General features: G+C 48.0%; 1 protein-coding gene across 1 annotated transcript in view; it reads left to right on the forward strand.

Moving 5' to 3' along the window:
- The first annotated feature begins 8,423 nt into the window (after positions 1-8,423).
- The window catches only part of LOC144499250 (high choriolytic enzyme 1-like), a 111,276-nt gene continuing 93,914 nt past the window's right edge, over positions 8,424-25,785 (forward strand). Inside the window, exons 1-2 of the mRNA XM_078221366.1 lie at positions 8,424-8,527; positions 20,361-20,539. Coding sequence (XP_078077492.1) covers positions 8,424-8,527; positions 20,361-20,539 — 283 coding nt within the window. The remainder of the gene's footprint in view (positions 8,528-20,360; positions 20,540-25,785) is intronic.

Below are 25,785 nucleotides of genomic sequence, written 5' to 3' on the forward strand. Positions count from 1 at the left end.
CCAAAGGTGACTTCTTACGACAGACCTGTGAAGCATTGGTGTTGTATTGGCACAGCAGAAATCTAAGAGAATGCATAGAAGGCAAAACTTGAAAGCATGTGGTAACCCAGGAAGAGGAACATCGAAAGGAGAGACTTAAACTCTGCTGGTGGATCCTTGTTTTTTAAAGTTTATTTATTAGTGTCACAAGTAGGCTTACATTAACACTGCAACAAAGTTACTGTGAAAATCCCCTAGTCATCACATTGAATTCCATTTGCCAATTTTCTGCCCACTCACTTAACCTTTGAAAATCCCTCTGTAAACTATACCCTCCTTACAACCTGTCTTCTCTCCCACTTTTGTATCATTCTTAAATTTGGCCTCCCATCCCCCGAACATCGCTGGCCTCCTACCGTCCCCAGTCATTGGCGGGCCTACCCCACCCACATCATCCCCTGATCATCCCCTCTTGCAGAGTTCCTCCTGATCATCACCCTCACTCCCCGATCATCCCCCCCTTGCAGAATTCACCCTATCATCACCACCTCCCTGATCATTCTCCCTTGCAGAGTTCACCCAACAGCACCCCTGCAGAATAGCTGTTGCTTCCCCTCTAATTGAAACCAAACAGCCGCTATATATTATCCTCCCTGGATTTGACTCAACAGGCGCATGACTTGCCCAAACTGCCTCAGCTAAACTCATTTAAGAAGTGAGAACTCCATAAAAGCTGTAATGATAGATGTACCGGCAGTCACGCTGCGAAGATGGCATCAAGAAGGAATGCACCACGCTTCAATGATGCAGAGCTGGGCCATCTGTTGGGTGCTGTACAGGAGAGGAGGGTAACCAGATTGGCAACAATCCAGGGGTTGGGTTGCCAATGTAGCCTGAGAGGCTGTGCCAGCAGCCGTCAGTGTCCATACACTAGCACATAGACTGCTGCCGGAAGAAGATGAACAACCTCCTTCAGGCAGGAAGGGTGAGTGTCCATCCCGTGCTGACGTTATTCCCATTGGTCGCACCTACAATGTTGATCTATGCTGTGACACCCTGCGACTTTCCAGAACCCAACTCCCAGCAACTTCCTCCAATCCCCCTGACACCACCAGTCACAACCCCAGGCTGCTGAGGCACAGCCTGATAAACCTCACCCGATAGCCCATCACACCCGATACCCCTTTCACTCCATGCCCTTCCATCCATCAGGCTTTCAATCCTCCCTTATGTCCCTGCAGGATAAGAGGATCCATAACCGCCAGGAACGGGCAAAAACTGGAGGTGGGGTTCCCGAGTTGCGTCTCCTCACTCCCTACAAGGGGTGCGCAATGAAGCTGGCGGGAGAGAGCGAGGAAAGAAATGTCAATGACAGCCAGGTCGCATTGCACCATGGAAGTGAACATACGCAGAACCCTAGTTCAAACGACATATTCCAAGTAAGTGGCATGCAGTCCAGACACTTGTCCCTCTCTTACACTGAACCTTGTGTCATTTGTTACAGGAAATGACCCTGATCCCTCTCGCCCTTCAGGAGTCGCAACTCCCCACTGCTGCTCCTGCTGTGACGCCGCCTGACAGCGGCGACGAATTCTCGGAGGGGGGCCCCGAGGAATCCTTAGAGGCCAGCACACTACATTCAACCACACTATCTACCACACAATCCACCAACACAGAAACGATCACCACGGTGGGACAAATTAGCAGTGAGGCTTCTAAACCACTGTCTGGTGTGCACAACACTGCTATAAATACACATCGGGTGGAGGCGGGAACATCCGAGGCCTCAGGCACGTGGATTCAGCTGGCCCCAAGCCAGGTGCCAGGTCTCTAGAATTGGAGATGCATCAGCAGAATTGGAAAAATTGTGGAGAGGCTGTCAGTAACATTTGAGCAACTGCAAGGCTGTTTGAAGGAGACCAACAGACTTCTGTCACAGGAGGTCATTCCGGCAGAGCATGGTATCCAGGCCGACACTGCAAGAGTGATGTCCGCAGTGGAAGCCTGGGGTCAGGAAATGGTCCCCATGGGTGACAGGGTGTAGCCTAGCCTGGTGACGCAGTGGGCCATGGCGGAGACACAATGCCAAGTGTCACTGGCATTCTTAAGGCACACCGGGTCACGGCAATGGGTGTCGGAGGCATTCTGAAGACGCAGCAGGCCCTAGCTGTGAGCCATGACAACTTCCCCAGTCTCAGGGATAACACCAAGGGGCTCCAAAGCTTGGCCTGACTGCAAAATGTCGCTGGGGCTCCAGGGCTTGGCCCAGTCACAGAGGCCATCGCTGAGGGCAGGCACACAATGCAGCAGACACATCTAGGGCTGGCAGAGCCAAGGCTTCTGGAGATTACTCCAGCTGCACCGTCATCCCATGGAGTGTCCCCGGGGCATATGGACACACCAAGAGAGGAGAAAGAGTTGGGGCCCATGCCGGGGCCTTCCAGTCAGGAGACATCGAATGTCCCCACACCTTCCGCTTCCCCACCTCCTGACCCTGGAGCATTTCATGGGCAGCGGGGATGAACAGGGTGGCATGGCTACATCAGTGTCACCTGTAAGTTGGCCGGGATCCTCCACATCTTGGCCTCCCAGGGGATGCCCACCAAGGGCATCACAGACTACGGGGCGTGGATCACAACTGACTACCTCCCCCTCTGATGTGCATCCTGGGGGGGCACCCAGATGTAGCAATAGGTCTTGTAAAATTAAGAAGCTCTAGGGTCACCAAGAGGGCATGGGTGAAGAGCTGCACTAGTTAGGGTAAGGACACTAGACTGCATATAATCACTTACACCTGTTACATCGCATGGTGGATGTACATCAAAGTGGATGTAATTGGCAGCCCAGACGAAAAGGGCATCCCTGCCTGGTGGATGCACTTGTGCATTGATGGCTGCGGGCTGCCACAGATGTCCCTTCTGGACGCCTGGAAGGACCTGGAGGCGTAGAGGTTGAGGGTCGCCGTGACCTTCATTTCCACTGGGAGCGGGTGTCCTCCTGTCCCTCAGACCTGCTGCCTGTTACTGTTAGTGGGACCTGGGATACAAGATCAGGAGTCAGCCACAGTGCCTGTCCAGAAGATTGATAGCAGGACAAACAAGTTAATATTCGTGGGGTTGCTGGTTGACCTCATGTGGCACCCCCCTGTGGGTCTCTGTGCTACGCTGAGAGGGAGCCCATCTGCCACCGACCAACCAGGACTCCGGAACACTTAGCCCAGTTTATCCTGGCAGAGGACGCAGCAGTGTACATGGCCTGGCACCTGCGCATCCTCTGCAGGTCAACTGGACCTGTGAACATGAGGAGCACAACATTAGCATAAGCTGATAGGACAACTCCTATGCCTGGCCCATGCAGTATTGACCACCTCTTCCGCAAGAGAAAATAGAATACAGTTGGCCAGATAAAGAGCAGCCCTGCCGCACACCTCTCTCGTAGCAAACAGGCACCATCAGGGACCCATTAACCTTAACAAAACACTTTGCGGCAGTGTACAGTAATCGGATCCAGGTGACAAAGTGCGTCCCGAACCCAAATGCCTGCAGAGTCCCTAGGAGATACTCGTGATCCACCCTGTTGAACGCCTTCTCTTGTTCAAGCAACAGGAAGGCGCTTGACAGACCAGCTCTCTGGGAATGGTGGATGAGGTCCCAGACCAGATGAAGATTACTGTGGCTGTTCCTACATGGTCCGGGACCATGTAGGACTGATCGGGGTGGATAAAATGGTCCAGCACAGTGCCAAGGTGAGATGACATTGCGTTGACAATGACTTACAGTCCATACGGAGGAGGGAGACTGGGCGCCAGTATTTGAGGTGGCAGAGATCCCCTTTCTTGGGCAGCAGGACATCACAAAGGGGAATCTCCCTGGTAACAATATTCTTCCCCCGGACCGTTGCATAGTTGTTCCCAGGATGCCCCAGAATACCCTGAAGAATTCCACTGTCAGCCTGTCTAGCCCCAGGGCCTTTCCCATTGAGAGATTGTTGACCGAGGGTGCTGGTCAGCTTCTCCAGGTGGATAGGAGCTTGAGGCCTACTGGCGCCCTCTGGGCCAACCTGCGGCAGGTCCTCCCACAAATCTCTATGGGCATCCTCGCTGGATGGATCTAGAGGGAAAAGTGTAACCATTTTGGGCAAGAGCCCTGATGTCCTCTGGATCTGAGAAAAGGGATCCGTCACGGCTAGCAGCGTAAGGAGCTGCTGACGGATCCCATGTCTATTTTCCAACAAGTGGAAGAAACGAGAGCCGCGGTCCAGGTCCGCATGGATCCAGATCTGTAACCTTACGTATGCATCCTTTTCACTGCACACCAACCACAGGTTCTCACTGGGCTGACCAGGTTGAAAACGGAATGAGATCCACCCACACCAGGTGGTGATCCGAGCATGGCACCTGCTGTACAGGGGCTGATGGAATGCCAGACACTTATGCCTTTGAAATGTTAAGGTGGTTGAATCTGGATGCTCCAGCTCCAGGTCCCACAAAAGTGAAGGCTCTGGAGCCAGGATAGAGATGTCTCCACGCGTCCACCAAGTTGAGGGATCCGATCAGGTCCCGCAACTTCACCATCGCCGGTGTGCAGTTCAAGGGGCTGGTGCAGTCCCGGGCCTCAAGGATGCAGTTGAAATCTCCCCCCCCCCCCCCCCCCCCCCGCACCCACCCCCCCAGCCACCCCCCCCTTTCCCCCCCCCCCCCCCACCACTCCCAACCCCAGACGATGCATTCACCCATATCGATGGTGCCAAGGTGAGTGGACACTTGTGGAAAGCCATTTGCTGCAGCCCAGCATTTGGAGCGTAGACATTTACAAAGTGAAACAACACTCCCCCCTCGTGAACAGCAATCGGCCTGGCACTGACTCCTTGACCCCCAAGATCTCTGGCTGAAAATGTGGGGCCAACAACATGGCCACCCCACTAGAATTAGGTGCTAGGTGGCTCAAGTAGAACCCCTTTGCCACTCCGGAGGCCATGTGGCTTTGTCTCCCGGACTGGTGTGGGTTTCTTGCAGAGGGCACGCTGCATACTTCCTGTCCTGGAGGACCGAGAAGTTCTGGAACCTGCCATTGTGCCTCACTGCCGCCATTGATGTTGAGGCTGTCTATGGATTCCTTCATGTCAAAAGCATGGTGCAACCAACACCACTTTCGAGTGCTGGAGGGAGAGGGGGTGCAAGGCGCGCCCTTCCACTCCCTCAGGAATCCTGCGAGGAACCCTTCAAGCAGCGCTGCTCATTATGGTCCGTGTTCAGTGCCACGTTTGAGCAGCATTGAGCTTGAGTAGTTTGAGTTTGCAGCACCAGATCCAACCAGCAGGGCTAGCTGGACCCTGTCCTGGCGACTGCAATATTCAATTAAAAATTCCCAGAGTTCCCCGGGGAATGAGTACCAACTTGATGGTGAGCATGAATAAGTCCACTGCCTCGCTGCTAATGACTCCAAATTGTCCTCCATTGTCCTCTGCCAGGCAGTCACCGTCCAGATCTGATTCCCCTGCCACAGTGCATACAACAGGTGGCACGGATCCACCAATTGGCCCTAGCTCCACCTCATTTCCACTCCCAGGATCGATGGAGGAGGGGTCCTCTTTGGGCTCCACCCTGATCATTGGGTCACAGGCTGGCAGCGGCTCAGAACCCCACTCAGCCCCAGACTTCAGATTACCCTGGGTCTCTGGAGAAAACTCCAATTCCGTGACAGGGATGCCCATGCTAGAAGATGGAGATGGAGGACCCTCCTTGCCACCACCACCCAAAGGTCCAAATAATTTTAGGAATGAGTCATAGAGTCATCGAGGTTTACAGCGAGGAAACAGGTCCTTCGGCCCAACTTGTCCATGCCAACCTTTTCTTTAGCCACTAAGCTAGTCCCAATTGTCCGCGTTTGGCTCATATCCCTCTATACCCATCTTACCCATGTAACTGTCTAAATGCTTTATAAAAGATAAAATTGTACCTGCCTCTATAATTACCTCGAGCAGTTTGTGAAAAAATTTCCCCTCTGGACCCTTTTGTATCTCTCCCCTCTCACCTTAAACTTATGTCCTCTAGTTTTAAGCTCCCCTACTTTTGGGAAAAGATCATAGAATCATGATGACTATCTAGCTGATCTCTGCCCCTCATTATTTTATGTACCTCAATAAGATCACCCCTCAACCTTCTACGCTGCAGGGAAAAAAGTCCCAGTCTATCCAACTCTCCTTATAACTCAAACCATCAAGTCCCGGTAGCAGCTGAGTAAATCTTTTCTTCACTCTTTCTGGTTCAGTAATATCCTTTCTATTATAGGGTGACCAGAACTGTACACAGTATTCCAAGTGTGGCCTTACTAATGTCTTGTACAACTTCAACAAGACGTCCCAACTCCTGTATTCAATATTCTGAACAATGAAACCAAGCATGCCGAATGCCTTCTTCACCACCCTGTCCACCTGTGGCTCCACTTTCAAGGAGTTTTGAGCCTGTACCCTTCGATCTCTTTGTTCTCTAACTCTCCCCAGTGCCCTACCATTAGCTGAGTAAGTCCTGCCCTTGTTCAATGTACCAAAATGCACCTGAATTAAACTCCATCTGCCATTCATCAGTTCACTGGCCCAATTGATCAAGATCCAATAACCATCTTCATTATCCACAATGCCACCAATCTTGGTGTCATCTGCAAACTTACTAACCATGCCTCCTAAATTCTCATCCAAATCATTAATATAAATGACAAATAACAGTGGACCCAGAACCAACCGATCCCTGAGGCACACCACTGGCCACAGGCCTCCAGTTTGAAAATCAACCCTCTACAACTAACATCTGTCTTCTGTCATCAAGCCAATTTTGTATCCATTCGGCTACCTCACCCTGGATCCCGTAAGATTTAACCTTATGCAACAACCTACTATGCGGTACCTTGTCAAAGGGCTTGCTAAAGTACATGTAGACAACACCAACTACACTGCCCTCATCTACCTTCTTGGTTACCCCTTCAAAAAACACAATCAAATTTGTGAGACATGATTTTCCACTCACAAAGCCATGCTGACTGTCCCTAATCAGTCCTTGCCTCTCTAAATGCCTGTAGATCTGTGTTTCAGAATACCTTCTAACAACTTACCCGCTACTGACATTAGGCTCACTGGCCTGTAGTTCCCAGGCTTTTTCCTGCAGCCCTTCTGAAACCAAGGCACGACATTTGCCACCCTCCAATCTTCAGGCATCTCACCTGTGGCTGTCGATGATTCAAAAATCTCTGATAGGGGACCCACAATTTCCTCCCTGGGATGCACTTCATCAGGTCCTGGGATTTATCTACCTTGATGCGCTTTAAGACTTCCAGCACTTCCTTCTCTGTAATATGTACATTCCTCAAGACATCACTATTTATTTCCCCAAGTTCCCTTACATCCATGTCTTTCTCAATAGTAAATACTGATGAGAAATATTCATTTAGGATCTCACCCATCTCTTGTGAATCCGCAAATAGATGACCTTCCTGAACCTTAGGAGGCCTTACTCTCCCTAGTTATTCTTTTGGCCTTTATGTATTTGTAGAAGCTCTTTGGATTCTCCTTTGCCTTATCTATCAAAGCAACCTCGTGTCCCCTTTTTGCCCTCCTGATTTCTCTCTTAACTTTATTCTGACCACCTTTATACTCTTCAAGGGATCCACTTGATCCCAGCTGCCTATGCATATCATATGCCTCCTTCTTCTTCTTGACCAGGGCCGCAATATCCCGGGTCATCCAGGGTTCCCTACTTCCCACAGTCTGAAAGACACGCTGGTTACGTGCATTGCCCGAGCAGGTGCTGGAGTGTGGTGACTAGGGGAATTTCACAGTAACTTCATTGCAGTGTTAATGTAAGCCTTACTTGTGACTAATAAATCAGGTGTGGTGCCACAGGCCTGGCTGCTGGTCTTTTAGGGCAAACCAAATTAACCAACTTAGAAGAACTCAGGGACAAAGGAAAAAGGGCAGTTCCCCAAAAGGAGGGGGAAAAGCCCGAACGGAACAGAAGTGCAAAGGAAACTTAAAACATCAAATCATAATATGATTCTCGGGGTTTATAATGCACCCCAACCCCTGTGGTGCCCAACGGGCGCGGAAGGACAGGCCTGGCTGCTGCTGGTATTTTCCCCTGGGTTAACAGGCCTTCCAATTAAGTCATCATTTGATGTCAATTATTCAATAGAAGTCACTGCTATATAAAAGGACCACAGGTGGCACTGTTGGTTGATGGAGAATTGTGTGTGGAGTTGGATCAAAGAAATAAAGGTATTTTATGAAGAAGCAGAACTTGTGTCCCTTTTACAGCAACCGAGAAGCTCAAATAATGGTAGCAGAAGATGATTATTGGTTCCAAGTAAAGGGCTGCAAGTTACAACTTTTTCAGATAAAAAGGACGACTTCATTCAAATTTGAAGTCAACAAAGGAGTAAGTAGGAGGCAACAAAATGGCTGAACACAGAATAAAAATGTCAGGATATGACTATCACCATTATTTTCAGAAACTGAACCTTATGACCAATGGAGATGTGAAGTCACCAGGTGAACTATGGTAACTGCTTTGGGAAAAAGGAAACAAGATATGGCATTGGCTATTTCTTTACCATATGGAAGTAAAATCAGACGCAAAGTGTTTTCCGAATTGGAGTTGGAACATTTGAACTCGGAAGAAGGTCTGGATAATTTATTAAACTTCATAGATAAGATTCATCAAAAGGATGACTTATTAAGTGTGTATGAAGCCTGGTCAGAATTTGATAGATTTCTGAAATCAGATGATATTTCTATTGAAGAGTATATGATGGAATTTAGTAGACTATAGAAGGCTGCAAAAACACCACCTGGGATTTCCACAGTCCCTGTTGCCATTTAAGCTACTGGACTGTGCTAAAGTTACCAATATGGATAGGTCCTGGTTTTGACAGGAGTTAATTTGCAGATAATCATACCTTATTTGATAAAATGTCAGAGGCCTCAAAAAACTTTTTGTGGAAACATTCTATTCCTATGGCTTTTATGATACAAATGGGTCAGTCAGTGATAAAACAGAATGTAGAAGATACACTGTTGACAGGATGGTGAGATCATATGGGCACAAGCAGGCTATGAGAGTATGGCAGAAGATTGGGACCCAGAAATTGAGGACAGAAACCCCTTTAATACCTATAACTGGAGGAGGATATGGAGAATGGTAACAGGAAAATTAAATGCCCAGGGTATGATAAATTGGTATTTTCAATGTGACTTTAAATTTCGTTATGCTTTCAACTGTCTGAAATGGATTTAATAGAGCGTTTGAAGCTACAATGACCTGAAAGAATCAGAAGAGGAAAGAGCTCATGACCAGAAAGAATGAATTGTCCTATTAGTGAAAAGTTTTACTCCTGTAATGAGATTTGGTTGCAGAGTCCTTTAATTGTGCTGTATTAGACAGTGGCTGCACGAGACGTGGGGAGACCCATGTGTGGAATTGACTGGTTAAAATGTTACCTGGACTCTTCAAATGCTGAAAATCGGATCAAGGTTAAAGAATTTGAAAGTTACACAAGTTTCGGGTTTGGGGATGATAATACCCTGAAGTCACTGAAATCCCTTGCAATGTTGCCGGAGTGAATCATTTCATTAGCACAGATGTTGTGTCAAGCGATACCTTTGCTTCTGAGTAAACTCTTGATTAAGAAAGCACACATGAAACTGGATATGGGAAATGATAAGGCAAGTTTTTGGAAAAACGGTGGACTTACAATTTACACAGTCGGAACACTATTGTATTCCGTTAATGACAAATAATTTTTCAGATAAAAAAGTTAAGGAAGTCTTATTAGTATCTGGAAATGGGATTTTAGCTGATAAAAAGCTCATTGTGTTGAAGCTGTATTGGCAATTTGCACACCCCTCTCCTTGGAGGCTGCAAAATTTATTAAAGAATGCAGGGGTAAGGGATGAAGACTTTACTAAGCTGATATAACAGGTCAGTGACTACTGTGAGGTTTGTAGGAAGTACAGAAGGACACTATCATGACTGATGGTATCTCTACCCTTGGCCAGAGATTTTAACAACATTGTAGCCATGGACCTTAAGATCTGGGATAAAACAAACAATATATTTATTTTGCACTTTGTAAATTATAGACCAGTTTTAGTCAATCAACCATTGTATGTAGTAAAGAAAATTCTGGATCAGATCATGGAAAAATGGACAGGGATAGGATTGGGGCCACTGGCAAAGTTCCTTACCGACAATGGGGGGGCGGGGGGGGCGGAAATTGCTAATGATGAGTTTAGGGATGTGTGAAAACATGAGTATCATAGTCATGAATATGGCTGTGGAAAGCCCATTTAGTAATGGGGTGTGAGAGAAACTATGTGGTAATAGATGCTCCGGAAAATTTTGGCACATAGACCAAATTTCAGGTTGAATTCAGCCTTCGCATGTACATGCAAAGATTTTGTTGCAGATGGGTCGGGGCTATAGCTGCTATCAATTAGTATTTGGTAGAAATCCTAAAATTCCATCTATTTTGAATGACCAGCCTCCAGCTTGAAGGGACTACAATTAGCTCTACCTTTGCTGAGCAGTTAAATGCTTTGCCTATAAGTAGAAGAGCATTTTTGGAAGAGAAGTCTCTGAAAGAATTCACAGAGCTTTAAGGCACAATGTATGGCCATCAAACACTGTTTTTCAGCAAGGAGACGTAGTATACTATAAGAGAGACAATTTTAATGATTGGAAAGGCCCAGGGAAGGTTATAGGCATAGATGGCATAAAAATTGTTTTGCAACATGGTAATCAGACTGTTAGGATACATTCATCAAGGATATAGGTTGCAGATTACAAACTTGTGAATTTAACAAGAGTAGATGAACATGATGAGGAACCAGGGTCATCTGATACTCATGTGTTACAGACCTATGAGGACCAATTCATGGAAATCGACAGGATACCTGTAGAGGAATGCAATATTTCTGATGAACTAGAACTAGCCATTCGTCTGAAAGGCCAACTGGCAAAAGTTGGTTTAAAAGTAATATACTTGTCTGAAGGGTCCAGTCAATGGAAGGATGCAACTGTCATTAGTAGAGCAGGGAAGGCCACTGGAAAGTATAAACACTGATTTAAATTTACAGAATACAGGGGAGGCCATCAAGACCATGGATTGGGAACACAAAGTTCAAAAATGGAGGGCACAGAAACATAGTGCCAGTTTCGATAGTAAGTCTGATAGTGAACATCCAGGCATTTCTCCTGGGTCAGGTGGATGAAGACCTGGTGCCAGAAGGAATACATGTGTCTTAGGGAGGCTTCTTTTAGGCTGAGCGGGCTGGGGACCACGGTAGCACAGTGGTTAGCACTGCTGCTTCACAGCTCCAGGGTCCCGGGTTCGATTCCCGGCTCGGGTCACTGTCTGTGTGGAGTTTGCACATTCTCCTCGTGTCTGCGTGGGTTTCCTCCGGGTGCTCCGGTTTCCTCCCACAGTCCAAAGATGTGCGGGTTAGGTTGATTGGCCAGGTTAAAAATTGCCCCTTAGAGTCCTGGGATGTGTAGGTTAGAGGGATTAGCGGGTAAATATGTGGGGTGGGATTGTGGTCGGTGCAGACTCGATGGGCCGAATGGCCTCCTTCTACACTGTAGGGTTTCTATGATTCTATGACCACCTTGGACCTCACCTCCCCCAGCCAAAAGAGGGGGGAGGGGAGGAGGATCTCTATGGGAATTGTGGTAAACCACTGTTAGCTTATTGTGTGTGCGACATGCCCCTGCCGGCACTGCCTGGGACTCCTCCCCCTGCTGGTCCAGGTATAAAGGTGACTACTCCCCACCCCCTGCCTCTGTCTCTGGACCAGTTCATCAGCATAGGTGTGCTCCAAGTCTTTTGCGAATAAAAGCCTATTTGTTCTTGCATACAAACTAGTATTTGCTTGATAGTGCATCAATTTTATTAGCAAAGGTTTTGGTATGGAGCAGATACTAAAACCCGATAGACTAGAATTGGATCCTCAAGCTGTAGGAGCCTCTAACAGCTTTGATCACTGGCTGCGATGTTTCGAAACTTTCCTCTCCGCCTCTGCCTCTGTCGTCCGGACCGAAACCGACAAGCTACACGTGCTGCATGCCGGGGTAAGCGATCAAGTATTCTCGATGATTAGAGATGCTGAAACTTACAAGGACACGATCGAACTTTTAAAAGGCCAGTACAACAAACAGTCTAATGAAATCTACGCCAGATATCTTCTGGCTACTCGCAGACAACAGACAGGAGAATCGGGCGATCAATTCCTGCGTGCGTTGCGAGCACTTGGCAGGGCCTGCAACTGCAAGGCCATAACAGCCGCCCAAAACACTGGGGACTTAATCAGAGATGCCTATGTCACGGTATCAGGTCAAACTATATCCGACAACGACTGCTGGAACAGGGTGGGCTGGACCTACAAAAGACTGTGGCGCTTGCCGACTCATTAGAGGTGGCCTTCCGTAATCTTGAGGCCTACACCCCCGACCACGGGGGCGCATCATGGACACCGCGTTCGCCGCCACCTCTGTACTCAGGAGGGCTGCAGGCCTACACCACGCCATATCCCACCAATGACCTGACCGCTGTGGCAGTCTCCGGACGCCCGAAGTGCTACTTCTGCGGCCTGGGGAAGCACCCCCGACAACGCTGCCCGGCGAAGGATGCGATCTGCTCCGGGTGTGGAAAGAAGGGCCATTACACGAAGGTATGCAGGGCGAAATCGGCCTCCAAGCCCAGTAGTGCCGCGTGCGACCCGCAGGGGCCGCCATCTTGGGTGCCGGTAGCTGCGTGCGAGCTGCCATCTTGGATGCCCTCAGCTGCGTGTGAGCCGTGCGGGCCGCCATCTTGGACGCCGTCAGCCGTGTCACAAAATCCAACTGTGGCTTCGGTTATGCTGGACCAATCCAGGCCTCGCTGCCTCGCCAGGTCCATGATGGACATCGAGGTAACCGGTCGCACTACAAACTGTTTATTTGACTGTGGGAGTATGGACAGCTTTATTCACCCTAACAGTGAGTCGCTACGCCCTCTTCAGTACTGCCAGTGAAGCAAACGATCTCCATGGTTTCAAAGTCCCACTCGGTGGATGTCCTTGGGTACTGAGTGGCGACCCTGACTGTACGGGGCACAGTGTACAAAAACTTCAGGCTCCTCGTGCTGCCACAACTCTGTGCTGTCGTACTCCTGGGGCTAGATTTCCTGTGTCACCTTAAGAGCGTCACCATGGAGAATAATGGGCCTTTTCCCCCGCTCTCCGTTTGCAATCAGCAGTTCTTAGATCGCCCACCGCGCACCACCTGCAGCCTCTCGACCCTTAAAGTCACCCCCCCGTCACTGTTTGAAAATCTCACACCCGATTGCAAGCCTATCGCCACCAAGAACAGATGGTACAGTGCTGGAGACAGAGCTTTTATCAGGTCCGAAGTGCAACAGCTCCTAGGGTAGGGGATCATTGAGGCCAGTACCAGCCCCTGGAGAGCCCAAGTAGTAGTTGTTAAGACTGGGGAGAAACATCGCATGGTCATTGACTACAGTCAGACCATTAACCGATAACCACAGCTGGACACGTACCCCCTTCCCCACATATCTGACATGGTTAATCAGATTGCGCAATATCGGGTGTTCTCCACCATCTACTTAAAATCTGCATACCACCAGCTCCCTATCCACCCGGAAGACCACCAAAATACTGCCTTTGAGGCGGATGGCCGCCTCTATCACTTCCTTAGGGTCCCCTTCGGCGTCACCAATGGGGTTTCGGTTTTCCAGCGTGAGATGGACCGAATGGTAGACCAGAACGGGCTGCGGGCCACCTTCCCGTACCTGGATAACGTCACCATCTGCGGCCATGATCAGTAGGACCACGATGCCAACCTCCAAAAATTCCTCAACACCGCCACACTCCTAAATCTGACCTATAATAAGGAGAAGTGCGTATTCCGCACACACCGCCTCGCCATCCTTGGTTGTGTTGTGGAAAACGGGGTCATCGGTCCCGATCCCGACCGCATGCGTCCCCTCCTGGAACTCCCCCTCCCCACCAGCCTCAAAGCACTGAGGAGATGCCTGGCCTTCTCGTATTACGCCCAGTGGGTCCCCAATTATGCGGATAAAGCCCGTCCACTCATCAGATTCACCTCTTTTCCCCTGACGGCAGAGGCCCGCCTGGCCTTCGACTGCATCAAAGCAGACATCGTGAAGGCCACGATGCACGCTGTAGACGAATCCATCCCGTTCCAGGTGGAGAGCGATGTGTCGGACCCCCTGGTCGAAAGGGTCCAACTCCTCCACGCCAACCCCCAGTACGCCTATGTGGCGTACCCCAACGGGCGGGAGGACACTGAATCTATTTGAGACCTGGCACCCGCAGGTGCCCCAGGGACCACTACGACCCACAACCCCACACCCCTCAACTCTGTATACAGCATGCCTGAGCCCCAGGAGCCACCACCACGCACCCGACAATCGGAAAGGACTACAGACGACTTGAGCGACTATGGCCTGGCGCCTGAACCAACACCACGGATACTGGAACCGACACCACAACCGGCACTACGGCGGTCGCAGCAGCAGATCAAGCCCCCAGAGAGACTAAATTTGTAATTCTGTAAATATTGTTCCACCCACCTCACCCCTGCCGGACCCCTTTTTAAAAGCAGGGGGTGAATGTGGTAAACCACTGGTGCATGCGCGTGCGGCCCTGCTCCCCCCCTGTCCAGGTATAAAGGTCTCTGGACCAGTCTTTGCTTGATAGTGCATCAGGAATGAAGGACGGGGCATTGAATATTATAAACCTTTGGGTGGTGGCCCCCGAGGATCCATCGCCAGGAAGGTCCCACCCACTGTGAGCCTTTTTGAGGGCAAGTTGGACTGCAGTCAGCCTTCAAAGTAGATGGCTTTCCTGTGCATCTTTGAGGCCACTACTATGGCCGAGGGGCCGACAACCCCAGACATTGCCTTTATGCAGGTCTCTATGTTCATGGTTGGGTGGGTGTAGCATTTAACCCCCAAGCATTTGGTCAAAAGTCTAAAATGTGATTGGGCTGTGGGAGTGGCGGGGACTCGGAAACTTGGAGGGCCCCGCCAATGCTGTAGATGATGCCATTGCCATTGGGTTGTACGACACCCATCCCAGGTACGTGTTTTGGAAAAGGTGGGGTATATGGAGCAGGGGTTCCCTCCCCAGATGGTAGGTCACCTGGTGGGCAGAGAGGGACAGATGGAGGAGCAGGATGGAGGATGAGGGGTGGGACACCAAGGTGGACAAGTGCCCCAGGTCAGTGGGGGAGGGGGGGGATTGCTTGAGGGGACTGGTACAATGTTCCTTGGTCAGCAGACAGCAGGGGTGAGAGGACTTAGGATCAGGAACAGGGGCAGGTGACTGAGGATCCAGTGACTCCGACAGTTCAGAACTCGCATGTCATTTGAACAACAGTCGGACAGCATGTGTTGCCTCAGGCTCCAACTCTGCAAGGAGATAGTGTGGCACCTGTGCCATCTCCTGCAAGACTTGACACCTCAGGACATAGGGGGATACCCATACCCTGTGGTGGTGACGCTCACGGCATCTCTGAACCTTTATGCCACCGGGTCCTTCCTGGCTGCCAGTGGGGATCTCTGTGGGATCTTGCAGTTCTCTATCCACAAGTGTGAGAGAGGTGATGGAAGTAAAAGCAAAATACTGCGGATGCTGTAATTTGAAACAAAAACAGAAAATGCTACAAAATCTCAGCAGGTCTGAGAGCATCTGTCGAGAGAGAATAGAGCCAAAGTTTTGAGACTAGATGACCCTTCGTCAGAGATGACGGAGACCCTGGGCAGTACATCAGTTTCAACCTGGGCCATGCCCAGGAAGTCCAGGCTGTAGAATTTGTTGCCATTGCGGGGATGCTCAATGTGCAGGAGGCCGTTGACTGCACACACGTTGCCCTGGGGTCCCCTGACCAGAACTCTGTGGTTCATCAACAGAAAGGCATTTCACTCACTAAATGTGCACCTGGTGTGTAACCACTGGATGGATATCACGCAGGTGTGCGCCTGACACCCTGCAGCATATATGATAGCTTTATACTGTGGAGCTCTGACATCCCCGAAGCATTTGAGGCACAGCCCAAGCTGCAGGGATGGCTCATGGGGGACACGGGATACCCACTGAGGACTTGGCTGATGACACCAGTGCAGTGGCCAATGACTGAGGCGGAGATGCATTATAATGAGACCCATGCTGCCACCCAATCAATCATTGAACAGTGCATTGGCTCCTCAAGATGCACTTCCTGTGCCTGGATCATTCTGGTAGGGCTCTGCAGCACCCTGTAAAAATGTCCTGCATAGTGGTTGTCTACTGTATGTTACACAACCTGCAGCAGTAGTGGACTCGCCAACATTAAGGGCATTTAAATGGTCATTGGATGAACATATGGATGATATTGGAATAGTATAGGTTAGATGGACTTTAGATTGGTTTCACTGGTCAGCGCAACATCGAGGACCGAAGGGCCTGTAGCGCTGTAATGTTCTAACTTGTCACAGCAACGGGGAGACTTTGTAGAGGAGGAGGTGGAGGGTGGCCAGCTCGGGGCGCTGGGGAGGAGGTGGCCTTGGAGGAGGATGACGACCATCTGGGCCATGTAGCACAGGTGACGAGGTCCAGCATTCCAGGGCAATGAGGGATGGCTTTGAGCGCCTCGATTGTAAGTGCAGTGATGGGCAAATAACACGCATCTAGATTTGGGGATCACAGTAGTGGTGTGCCAAGAGCCCTCCCCCTGCGCACAATGATATTCACATTTCTCCGGCTAAGGTCAGGGTATGGTCATCCCTGCTAGAGGATAATCTGAGACATTCGTCACAACTGGGGGAGTGCAAATACATTTATTTTTCTCAAGTGTGCAATAACTCAGTGTTTATACTTGTGCTCATGAAACCTAACTGTGCCAAATTCCCTCAACCTAGGTGATACACTTTCTCCCGTGCCATCTTGGTGATCCTTCAACTTTCTAACTTTAAGTGGCCTACCACTATGTCTAGGTGTGCTCCAGGATGTACATTAGAGGTGGAGGTGGTCAGCTGCATTCCATGGCCTGTGATGCCCTTGCCAGCTGTCTCCTGCAGGCCTGGGGCCGGGAGGGCCTCCACCGGTTTTCTGGTGTGACAGATGTATCCATTCCATCCTGTTCATCCCGTTGCCCTTGAGATGCACTGGAATCAGGAAGGGGGGAGTCAGAAGGTGTAGTGACAGCTGCAGTCTCCTGGGTGGAAAGCCCGGCACGGGCTGCAGTCCTTCTTCCTTCCTTGGGGTGCCAATGGGCCCCTGGGTTGCTTCATGGGATGGCGGTGCTTCTGGGCTGAGCTCAAAGCTCTGGCCCTGCCAGTCCTTGAGGCCCACCTGCATACGCACCATGGTGGGTGAACCCCTTCAGATGGCCCTATGCACCTAGGGCCACATGTCAATGGCAGCAGTAAGTCCCCTCTGAGACTGAGCCACCTTCTGCAGTCCCTCATCTATGCCCCACTGAGTGGGCCATGCTCTCAAGGCCATAACCCACTGTGTTTCAGTGCTGTCCCGCTGGGTCTCCGGCAATCTCTCAAGCCTCTCAACCATGGGCTGCAGAGTCTCAATTAAGCTGCCCAGTGGCCTGCTGTGACTCAGCCGCAGCCCTCTGGGACTTCACCGCAGCTTGCTGCAGCTCTGCCATGGGTTTGGACCCTACCACTCATGGCAATTATTTCTGCTCCAGGCTTTCCACTGCAGACACCACCCTTGCAGTGTTGACCTGGCTACCATGGAATACCAGCAATAACTGCTCCCCCTGAAAGCCCTGGGACTCCTCCCAACAACCTCGCAGTTGCTATAGTGATGCCGACACTCCTTTCTGCATTCCCCAGCTCTGTTGCCACATCTCCAACAGCTGAGGGAGAACTAATCACAGAGGCCAAACATCTGGCATTGGGCTAGTTCAGTCCTTGCCTCCGGTAGGCCTCTGCACGCCAGAGAAACTGGGGCTGGCCTTGGAGGTTTCCTCGTGCCCTTCCTCTGAGGAATCTTACAAGCTGTCATGAGTTTCCACAGGAGCAGTGGGAAGGTGCGATGCCTAGACTGGCCTGATGCGTCGGAGTAGTTTCCTGCAACACAGAACACAAGGGTGAATGCGAGGAAGGGACAGGAACCTGGGCTGCATGCAACTTGAGATATCTCAAAGATTTGGAGGATTGGCAAGTGCTCACATCTGTGACGCAGCCCCACCTGGCTGTCACCAATGGTGCAGTCGTCATCCTCGCTCAAAGATTGAGTGTCGTCTCCTCGATAGCTGTTATTACTCTTAGTTCTGGTAGACCATCCCTGCCCGCCCCTGACTTCTGCTGCTCCCATTTACTTTGGGCATTCTTTGCCTGTCGGGACTGAAGGAGGCATGTAAAGGCTGATGGCTGGAAGCATGTAGAGTGTCAGGGGTTGGCCCTCTGAGGGCAGAGGTTGTATGGAGGATGGGAGGTGGAGGTAGTTGCTAGGGGTCAGGAGCTCGAAGCAATGGGACCCTCCTGATGAGTCCCCTGTCATGAACCCTTCCATGGCCAACCTTGCATGCTCCCCACTTTGCTGGTCTCCTCACGTCCGGTCTTCACTGAAGAAGACCAGCTGTGATTCTTGCCAGTGTGAAGACTGACGGGTGAAGAAGTAAGTTTAAATAAGCTGAGACGATGCCGTCCAGGACTTGTTAATGACATGCAAAGCATATTTAAATTGGCTTTGCGCCCTTTCTGGGCGGTCTTGCTCGAAAAACAGGGCCAAGAAGATACATGTGGGGCCTTCATGGCAGGCGTGAATGGATTTTTAGCCTCATGTAATTTTACCAGTTTGCCATGCCAATTGACTGGCATGACGAGCCAGTAAGATCATGCCCAGTAAGTATGAGGGATGAGTTGGCTCAGGTAGATTGGGAAACTACATAATAATAAAAAAGCTATGGCTCATGCATAAGCTATGGTTTGGCTGGCACAGTGGTTAGCACTGCTACCTCAGCGTCAGGGACCTGGGTTCGATTCCCGGCTTTGGTGACTGTGTGGAGTCTGCAGGTTCTCCCTGTGCTTGTGTAGGTTTCCTCCCACAGTCCAAAGATGTGCGGGTTAGGTGGATTGGTCATGCTTAAATTTCCCCTTAGTGTCAAGGGGACTAGCTAGTGTAAATGCATGGAGTTATGGGGATAGAGTCTGGGATTGTGATCAGGGCAGGCTTGATTGGCTGAATGGCCTCCTTCTGCGCTGTAGGATTCTATAAAGAATTAATAATGATTTACAATAATTCATCCCCTAATGTTCATCCAACGCCCTCCTAACTCTGCCTTCCCATCCCTCACAACATGCACCACTCCCTCTACCCCTAATTTCCCATGTATCTCACTCCTTTGCCTACCCTCCTCAGCTTTCTCCACAACACCCATCTTTCCACCCCCCACTCAGTCCCCAATTTGTATCCTTCAAACCGCATTTCTGAACCCACCTACACCCTTAACTTCTACCCTCTCCAACCCCATCCCTTATTCAATAGCTCACCCAGCCCCATCTCACCCTTTATCCACTTCATGCTTTTACTGTTTAAGGTAAATGATCTGCTATTTAAGATGGAAAAGAGGAGAATTGTTTTCTCTTAGATGGTCATGAATCTTTGGAACTCTCTTCTCCAGAAAGCAGAGGAAACAGAGTAATTGAATATTTTTAAAGGCAGAGGTAGATAGATTATTGACTAACAAGGGAAGTAAAAGTTATTGGGATAGGCTGAAATGTGGAGTTAGTCCACAATCAAAATAGGCAATTATCTTATTAAATGGTGGAGCAGGCTTGAGCGATCAAATCACCTACTCCTATCTCTAATTAATATGTTCATATACTTGGACATAAGAAAGGAATTCTATTCTAGTGACGAGCATCGCAATAGACAAATGTGGATGAAACTTGCATTCACTGGGGGAAAGGCCTGTGCATTATTTATAAACAGCACTTGGACAGATATCCAGTCCCTACAAGCCAGTCCCTGAATGGCAAGTCCCCTGCCCACCACTGATTGTTTGTCCGGTGACAGAATGAGACCCTCATTTGGCCATGAAGGCCTTCCTGCCCTGAGCTTGATTAGGGGTGTGGTGGGGTTCCTGTCCTGCACCAGCACCCCCACCTGCTTCCACATTAAATTTCGCCCAGCCAAAGCAGTTGATATATTGAAGTGGATTGAATGTGCTGCTGTTTGAACAGTTTAAGTGTAGGATGAAGGACATGTGGTATGAATGTGGAAATGCGTGTTTCCTCCAGATTTTAATATATATTGTTTTAATTTCTCCTGTAGGAAAATGTTTTTATATTTTTAACTCTTTACTTTCTTAGGTGTTATTCATATGTAGGATACAGAAAAAATGCACGGACATTATCACTGAAAATTCCAGGCTGTCTACATTTTGGTTTAGTAGCACATGAATTTCTACATGCAATTGGTTTTCAGCATGAGCACTCCAGGAGTGACCGTGACAAATATATCAAGATCATACCAGAAAATATTAAAGGAGGTAAGAAAATTGAAAATAACCATTTGATTATCAATATATTACTGACATTTTCATTTATTTTATGTATATTGAGTTCAATTTCTTTTAAATCACTTGTAACTGTTGAATACTGGTAGCTGCTTCCTGGTTGACTGTTCTTCTGACAATTGAACCTCATAAATCTATAATGAATAGTGAGAAATCTTAAATTGTGTGAGGCTCAGAATTAAATTTATTCTTGACAGTTCAGAATTAGAGGGCTTGAAATGCAATTGGACAGGCTTTTTCTATAATTATTTAATGGAGTAAATGAACAGAAGGTTTTTCTTGAGGTTTTGAAATGAGAATTTAGCCTGATACAACATACATTTTTAAGTATAGTATTTAGAAATGGCATAGAAATCCTTTTGATATGCATAGTCTGACATATTTGACCAGAATTGTATTCTCAGTACAGTGCATACAAATAGTATCGAGAGAGATGGATAACAATCTGAAACAGCAGCAGATAGAGACAAGCCTCATTGGTGCAGGGGGCTTCTTCGTTACTTGACTAGTTTGGTAGTTGAATAATTTTGGACAACTTAAGTGGGCAACATTTACCCAAAGGAGGGTGCTTCCCCCAAAATAATATTACACTATATGAAACAATAATCTGCTAAAGGAGTGAGACCGTTACAGGAAAATAATGGTAAAATGGTACTGGTGTCAGATTCATGAAAATAGAAAGCCTTATTTGCAGTCATGACTTGGACTCTGCACAATATGCTGCTTCATTGGTGACACAATGAAAGATATTATAGAACACGTTGAAACGTCTCTGGAAAGCAAAAAAAGTCTTGCATTTCTAGGTCTTCAAGTATTGGAGGGAGCTCTGGAACAAGGAAAGACAATACTGAAATGTTAATCTGAACCTTGATGTAATTGGCACTTATAATGTTGCTATGAGTTTATGGAAAAGTGGAAAGAATTTAAACTGGTATAAAAGAGATGGTGGACATTTAAATTTGATGTGACTGGAGCAAGATTAGTAACGCTGTTAAAGCAGAATTGAATCATTTAGCTGAAATAATGAGAACTATCAAAGGAGAAAGAAAAAGGTTGTGAGATGGTATGATGTTTTATAAATACTTGTGGAAAGAAAAAGGGAAATGAAAAAAACTGACAAAACATAAAATGCAAAGGATCAATTTTCTTAAAAAATTTGTGTCTCTCGGTGGCACAGTGGTTAGCACTGCTGCGTCATCGCATCAGGGACCCGGGTTCGATTCCGGCCTTGGGCGACTGTGTGGAGTTTACACGTTCTCCCCATGTCTCCGTTTCCTCCTACAGTCCAAACACATGCAGGTTAGTGGATTGACCATTGTCCCTTAGTGTCCCAAGATGTGTAGATTAGGGGGAATGGTAGGGTAAATATGTGGGGATAGGATTTGGGTGTGATGCTGTACTGAAGGGTCGGTTTAGACTTGATGGGCCGAATGACCACCTCTATTCTGTAGGGATTCTATGATACTTCTCCAGTTCTGTGTTATAATGTAACCGATGATAACATTACAATCTGTTACAATGTAACTAATGGTAACATGCTGTGAATAGACAATGTAACCAATGGCAGAGCGGAGGAGGTTGAGGGGAGACTTAATAGAGGTTTATAAAATGATGAAGGGGATAGATAGAGTGAACGTTCAAAGACTATTTCCTCGGGTGGATGGAGCTATTACAAGGGGGCATAACTATAGGGTTCATGGTGGGAGATATAGGAAGGATATCAGAGGTAGGTTCTTTACGCAGAGAGTGGTTGGGGTGTGGAATGGACTGCCTGCAGTGATAGTGGAGCCAGACACTTTAGGAACATTTAAGCGGTTATTGGATAGGCAGATGGAGCACACCAGGATGATAGGGAGTGGGATAGCTTGATCTTAGTTTCAGATAAAGCTCGGCACAACATCGTGGGCCGAAGGGCCAGTTCTGTGTTGTACTGTTCTATGTTCTATATGGTGGTCAGCTGACATGGTATAAATAGAAAGCAGATGGGGATTGTGGGAGCTTGTGTGGTCCAAGTGTTGTGTAATGAAGTTTCCTAATTAAACCTTTCTTCTTTGATTTACTTTGTGAAGTTAGTTCTTTTATTGCTTGCAACTGAAGACCCTGACTGCCGGATGAACATTGGTAGCAGAGGATAACCATCAAAGCTTGGTGCTTGTTTTGTAAGGCTTGAAGAGGTGCTATAAACTCGGGACATGGCCATGGCAGAAGGTAAAAGCAAACTTGCGTTGTATGATTGCCCCCCTGTCTTTTTGGATGCTGAACCATACTGGCAATGGAAGGTAGAAGTGGAAATGTGGACCCTTGTTACTACAATACCAAGGAGAAAGCAACACATGGCCTTAGCTTTGTCACTTCCAGCTAGAAGTAAGATGAGGAGCAAATTGCTTTCTGACTGGACTTCAGATGCCCTAAATAAAGAAGAAGGGTTACAGCTCTTGTTGCAATATCTAGATAAGTTTTATCAAAAAGGAGTTTTTGGAGAATTGTGAAGGGTGGGTGATTAGAAGACCAGAAAACCAGTCCGTAGAGGAATATATCAAGGAATTCGATAAGAGCTGTAACTGGCTAATTAACTTTAATATGGAGATTCTAGATGTGGTATTGGCTTTTAAATTGTTGGACTGTCTGTCTCAGATGGATAATCTTCTGGTAATGACTGGAGTACAATTTAAGGGAACAGAGCCCCTTTTTGATCGAATGGACAAAAAGATTATTATTTTGAAACTTCATAAGCGGTTTGACCATCCAGCACCACAGAGACTGAAAGCACTGCTTCAGGATGTAGGTGTGCTGGATAATGGCTATAATGATTTCATAAAGCAAATATCAGCTCGATGTGAGATTTGTACAAAATATAGGATGCCTCCATGTCCAGTCGTGAGTCTACCATTGACTCAGGATTTCAATGATGTAGTGGCGATGGATTTGGGATAACGACAAAGGCATCTATTTACTACACTTCGAGAACATGGCCACCCGATTCAGCATATCTACAGTGATTTATAGCAAAGACAAAAAGACTATTGTGGACAAAATTATGACTTACTGGATTGGAACAGGGTTGGGGGCACCATCTATATTGACGGACAACAGGGGTGAATTTACGAGTGACGAGTTCCAAGATGTGTGAATGGGGGTTATAGTCTGTATCAATTGGTATATGGGAGGAACCCAAAATTATCATCAGTATTGACATATGCTCCTCCAGCATTAGTAGGAACAAGCATAGCTCCAATTTTTTCTTCATATCTGAATGCCATGCATGCAGGGAGAAAGGCCTTCATTAAGGTTGAGGTTTCAGAACAGATACAATGAGCTCGAAGGCATCACATAAAACCGTCAGTAGTATATTTTGAAAAAGGTGATATGATCCACTTTAAAAGAGTGGATAGGGGCAGGTAACCAGACAATGCAAGTCCATCTTTGAGAGTAGTGGGATTTGATTATAAATTTGGAGCATCTGAACAATATGTAGAAATACAAAAAGCACTTTGTACCTCACATGCACATACCTTGAGCGACTGTGATGATCAGACAGCTAGCTATAGATGAGATGAAATCTGATCAGCTAAGTAACGGTGGAGGCAGGAGATGAAGCCAATACTTCAAAGGTTCAGTTACCCAAAGTGGGTACAGTGGTATCATATATACCAAAGGTCAAGTGTGTGGAGGGATGCCACTAATTGGAACAGCAGGAAAATATACACACTGGCTCAATGTCCAAGAGCAAGGGCAAAAAGTGAAAGCTAGAGATTGGGGAAAATGGGGTGGAAAGATGGAAGCCAAAGAAGCAAGATTTAAGTTCTGAGGATGAGCCAGTGAGCACTTGTGAACCCAGGAATAGGTTACAAATCTGTGACCGAAGTTACATTAGCAAAGAACAGGTCTGAGTAGTAGACCTGACAGACGGACACAGCTGTAGAGGTCGGAGTTTAATAGGGAAGGCTAGGAATCATAGAACATAGGACAGTACAGCACAGAACAGGCCCTTCGGCCCACGATGTTGTGCCGAGCTTTGTCTGAAACCCAGATCAAGCTATTTACTCCCTATCATCCCGAAGTACTCCATGTGCCTATCCAATAGCTTCTTAAATGTTCCTAAAGTTTCTGATTCCACTATCCCTGCAGGCAGTCCATTCCACACCCCAACCACTCTGAGTAAAACAACCTACCTCGGACATCCTTCCTATATCTCCCACCATGAACCCTATAGTTATGCCCCCTAGTTACCGCTCCATTCACCCGAGGAAATAGTCTTTGAACGTTCACTCTATCTATCCCCCTCATCATCTTATAAACCTCTATCAAGTCTCCTCTCAACCTCCTCCGCTCTAAAGAGAAAAGCCCAAGTTCCCTCAACCTTTCCTCATAAGACCTACCTTCCAACCCAGGCAGCATCCTGGTAAATCTCCTTTGCACTCTTTCCAGTGTCTCCACATCCTTCTTGTAGTGAGGTGACCAGAACTGCACACAATATTCCAAATGTGGTCTCACCAAGATCCTGTACAGTTGCAGCATAACCCCACGGCTCTTAAACTCCAACCCCCTGTTAATGAACGCCAACACACTATAGGCCTTCTTCACGGCTCTATCCACTTGAGTGGCAACCTTCAGAGATCTATGGATATGAACCCCAAGATCTCTCTGTTCCTCCACATTCTTCAGAACCCTACCTTTGACCCTGTAATCCACATTTAAATTTGTCCTACCAAAATGAATCACCTCGCATTTGTCAGGGTTAAACTCCATTTGCCATTTTTCAGCCCAGCTCTGCATCCTATCTATATCTCTTTGCAGCCTACAACAGCCCTCCACCTCATCCACTACTCCACCAATCTTGGTGTCATCAGCAAATTTACTGATCCACCCTTCAGCCCCCTCCTCCAAGTCATTTATAAAAATGACAAATAGCAGAGGACCAAGCACTGATCCCTGTGGCACTCTGCTGGTAACCGGTTTCCAGTCCGAAAATTTTCCATCCACCACCACCCTCTGTCTTCTGTTAGATAGCCAGTTACCTATCCAATCGGCCAAACTTCCCTCTATCCCACACATCCTTACTTTCTCCATAAGCCGACCGTGGGGGACTTTATCAAACGCCTTACTAAAATCCATGTATATGACGTCAACTGCACTACCTTCATCTACACACTTAGTTACCTCCTCAAAAAATTCTATCAAATTTGTGAGGCAAGACTTGCCCTTCACAAATCCGTGCT

This window comes from Mustelus asterias, chromosome 9 (genome assembly GCF_964213995.1).
Source record: "Mustelus asterias chromosome 9, sMusAst1.hap1.1, whole genome shotgun sequence".
Classification (NCBI taxonomy): domain Eukaryota; kingdom Metazoa; phylum Chordata; class Chondrichthyes; order Carcharhiniformes; family Triakidae; genus Mustelus; species Mustelus asterias.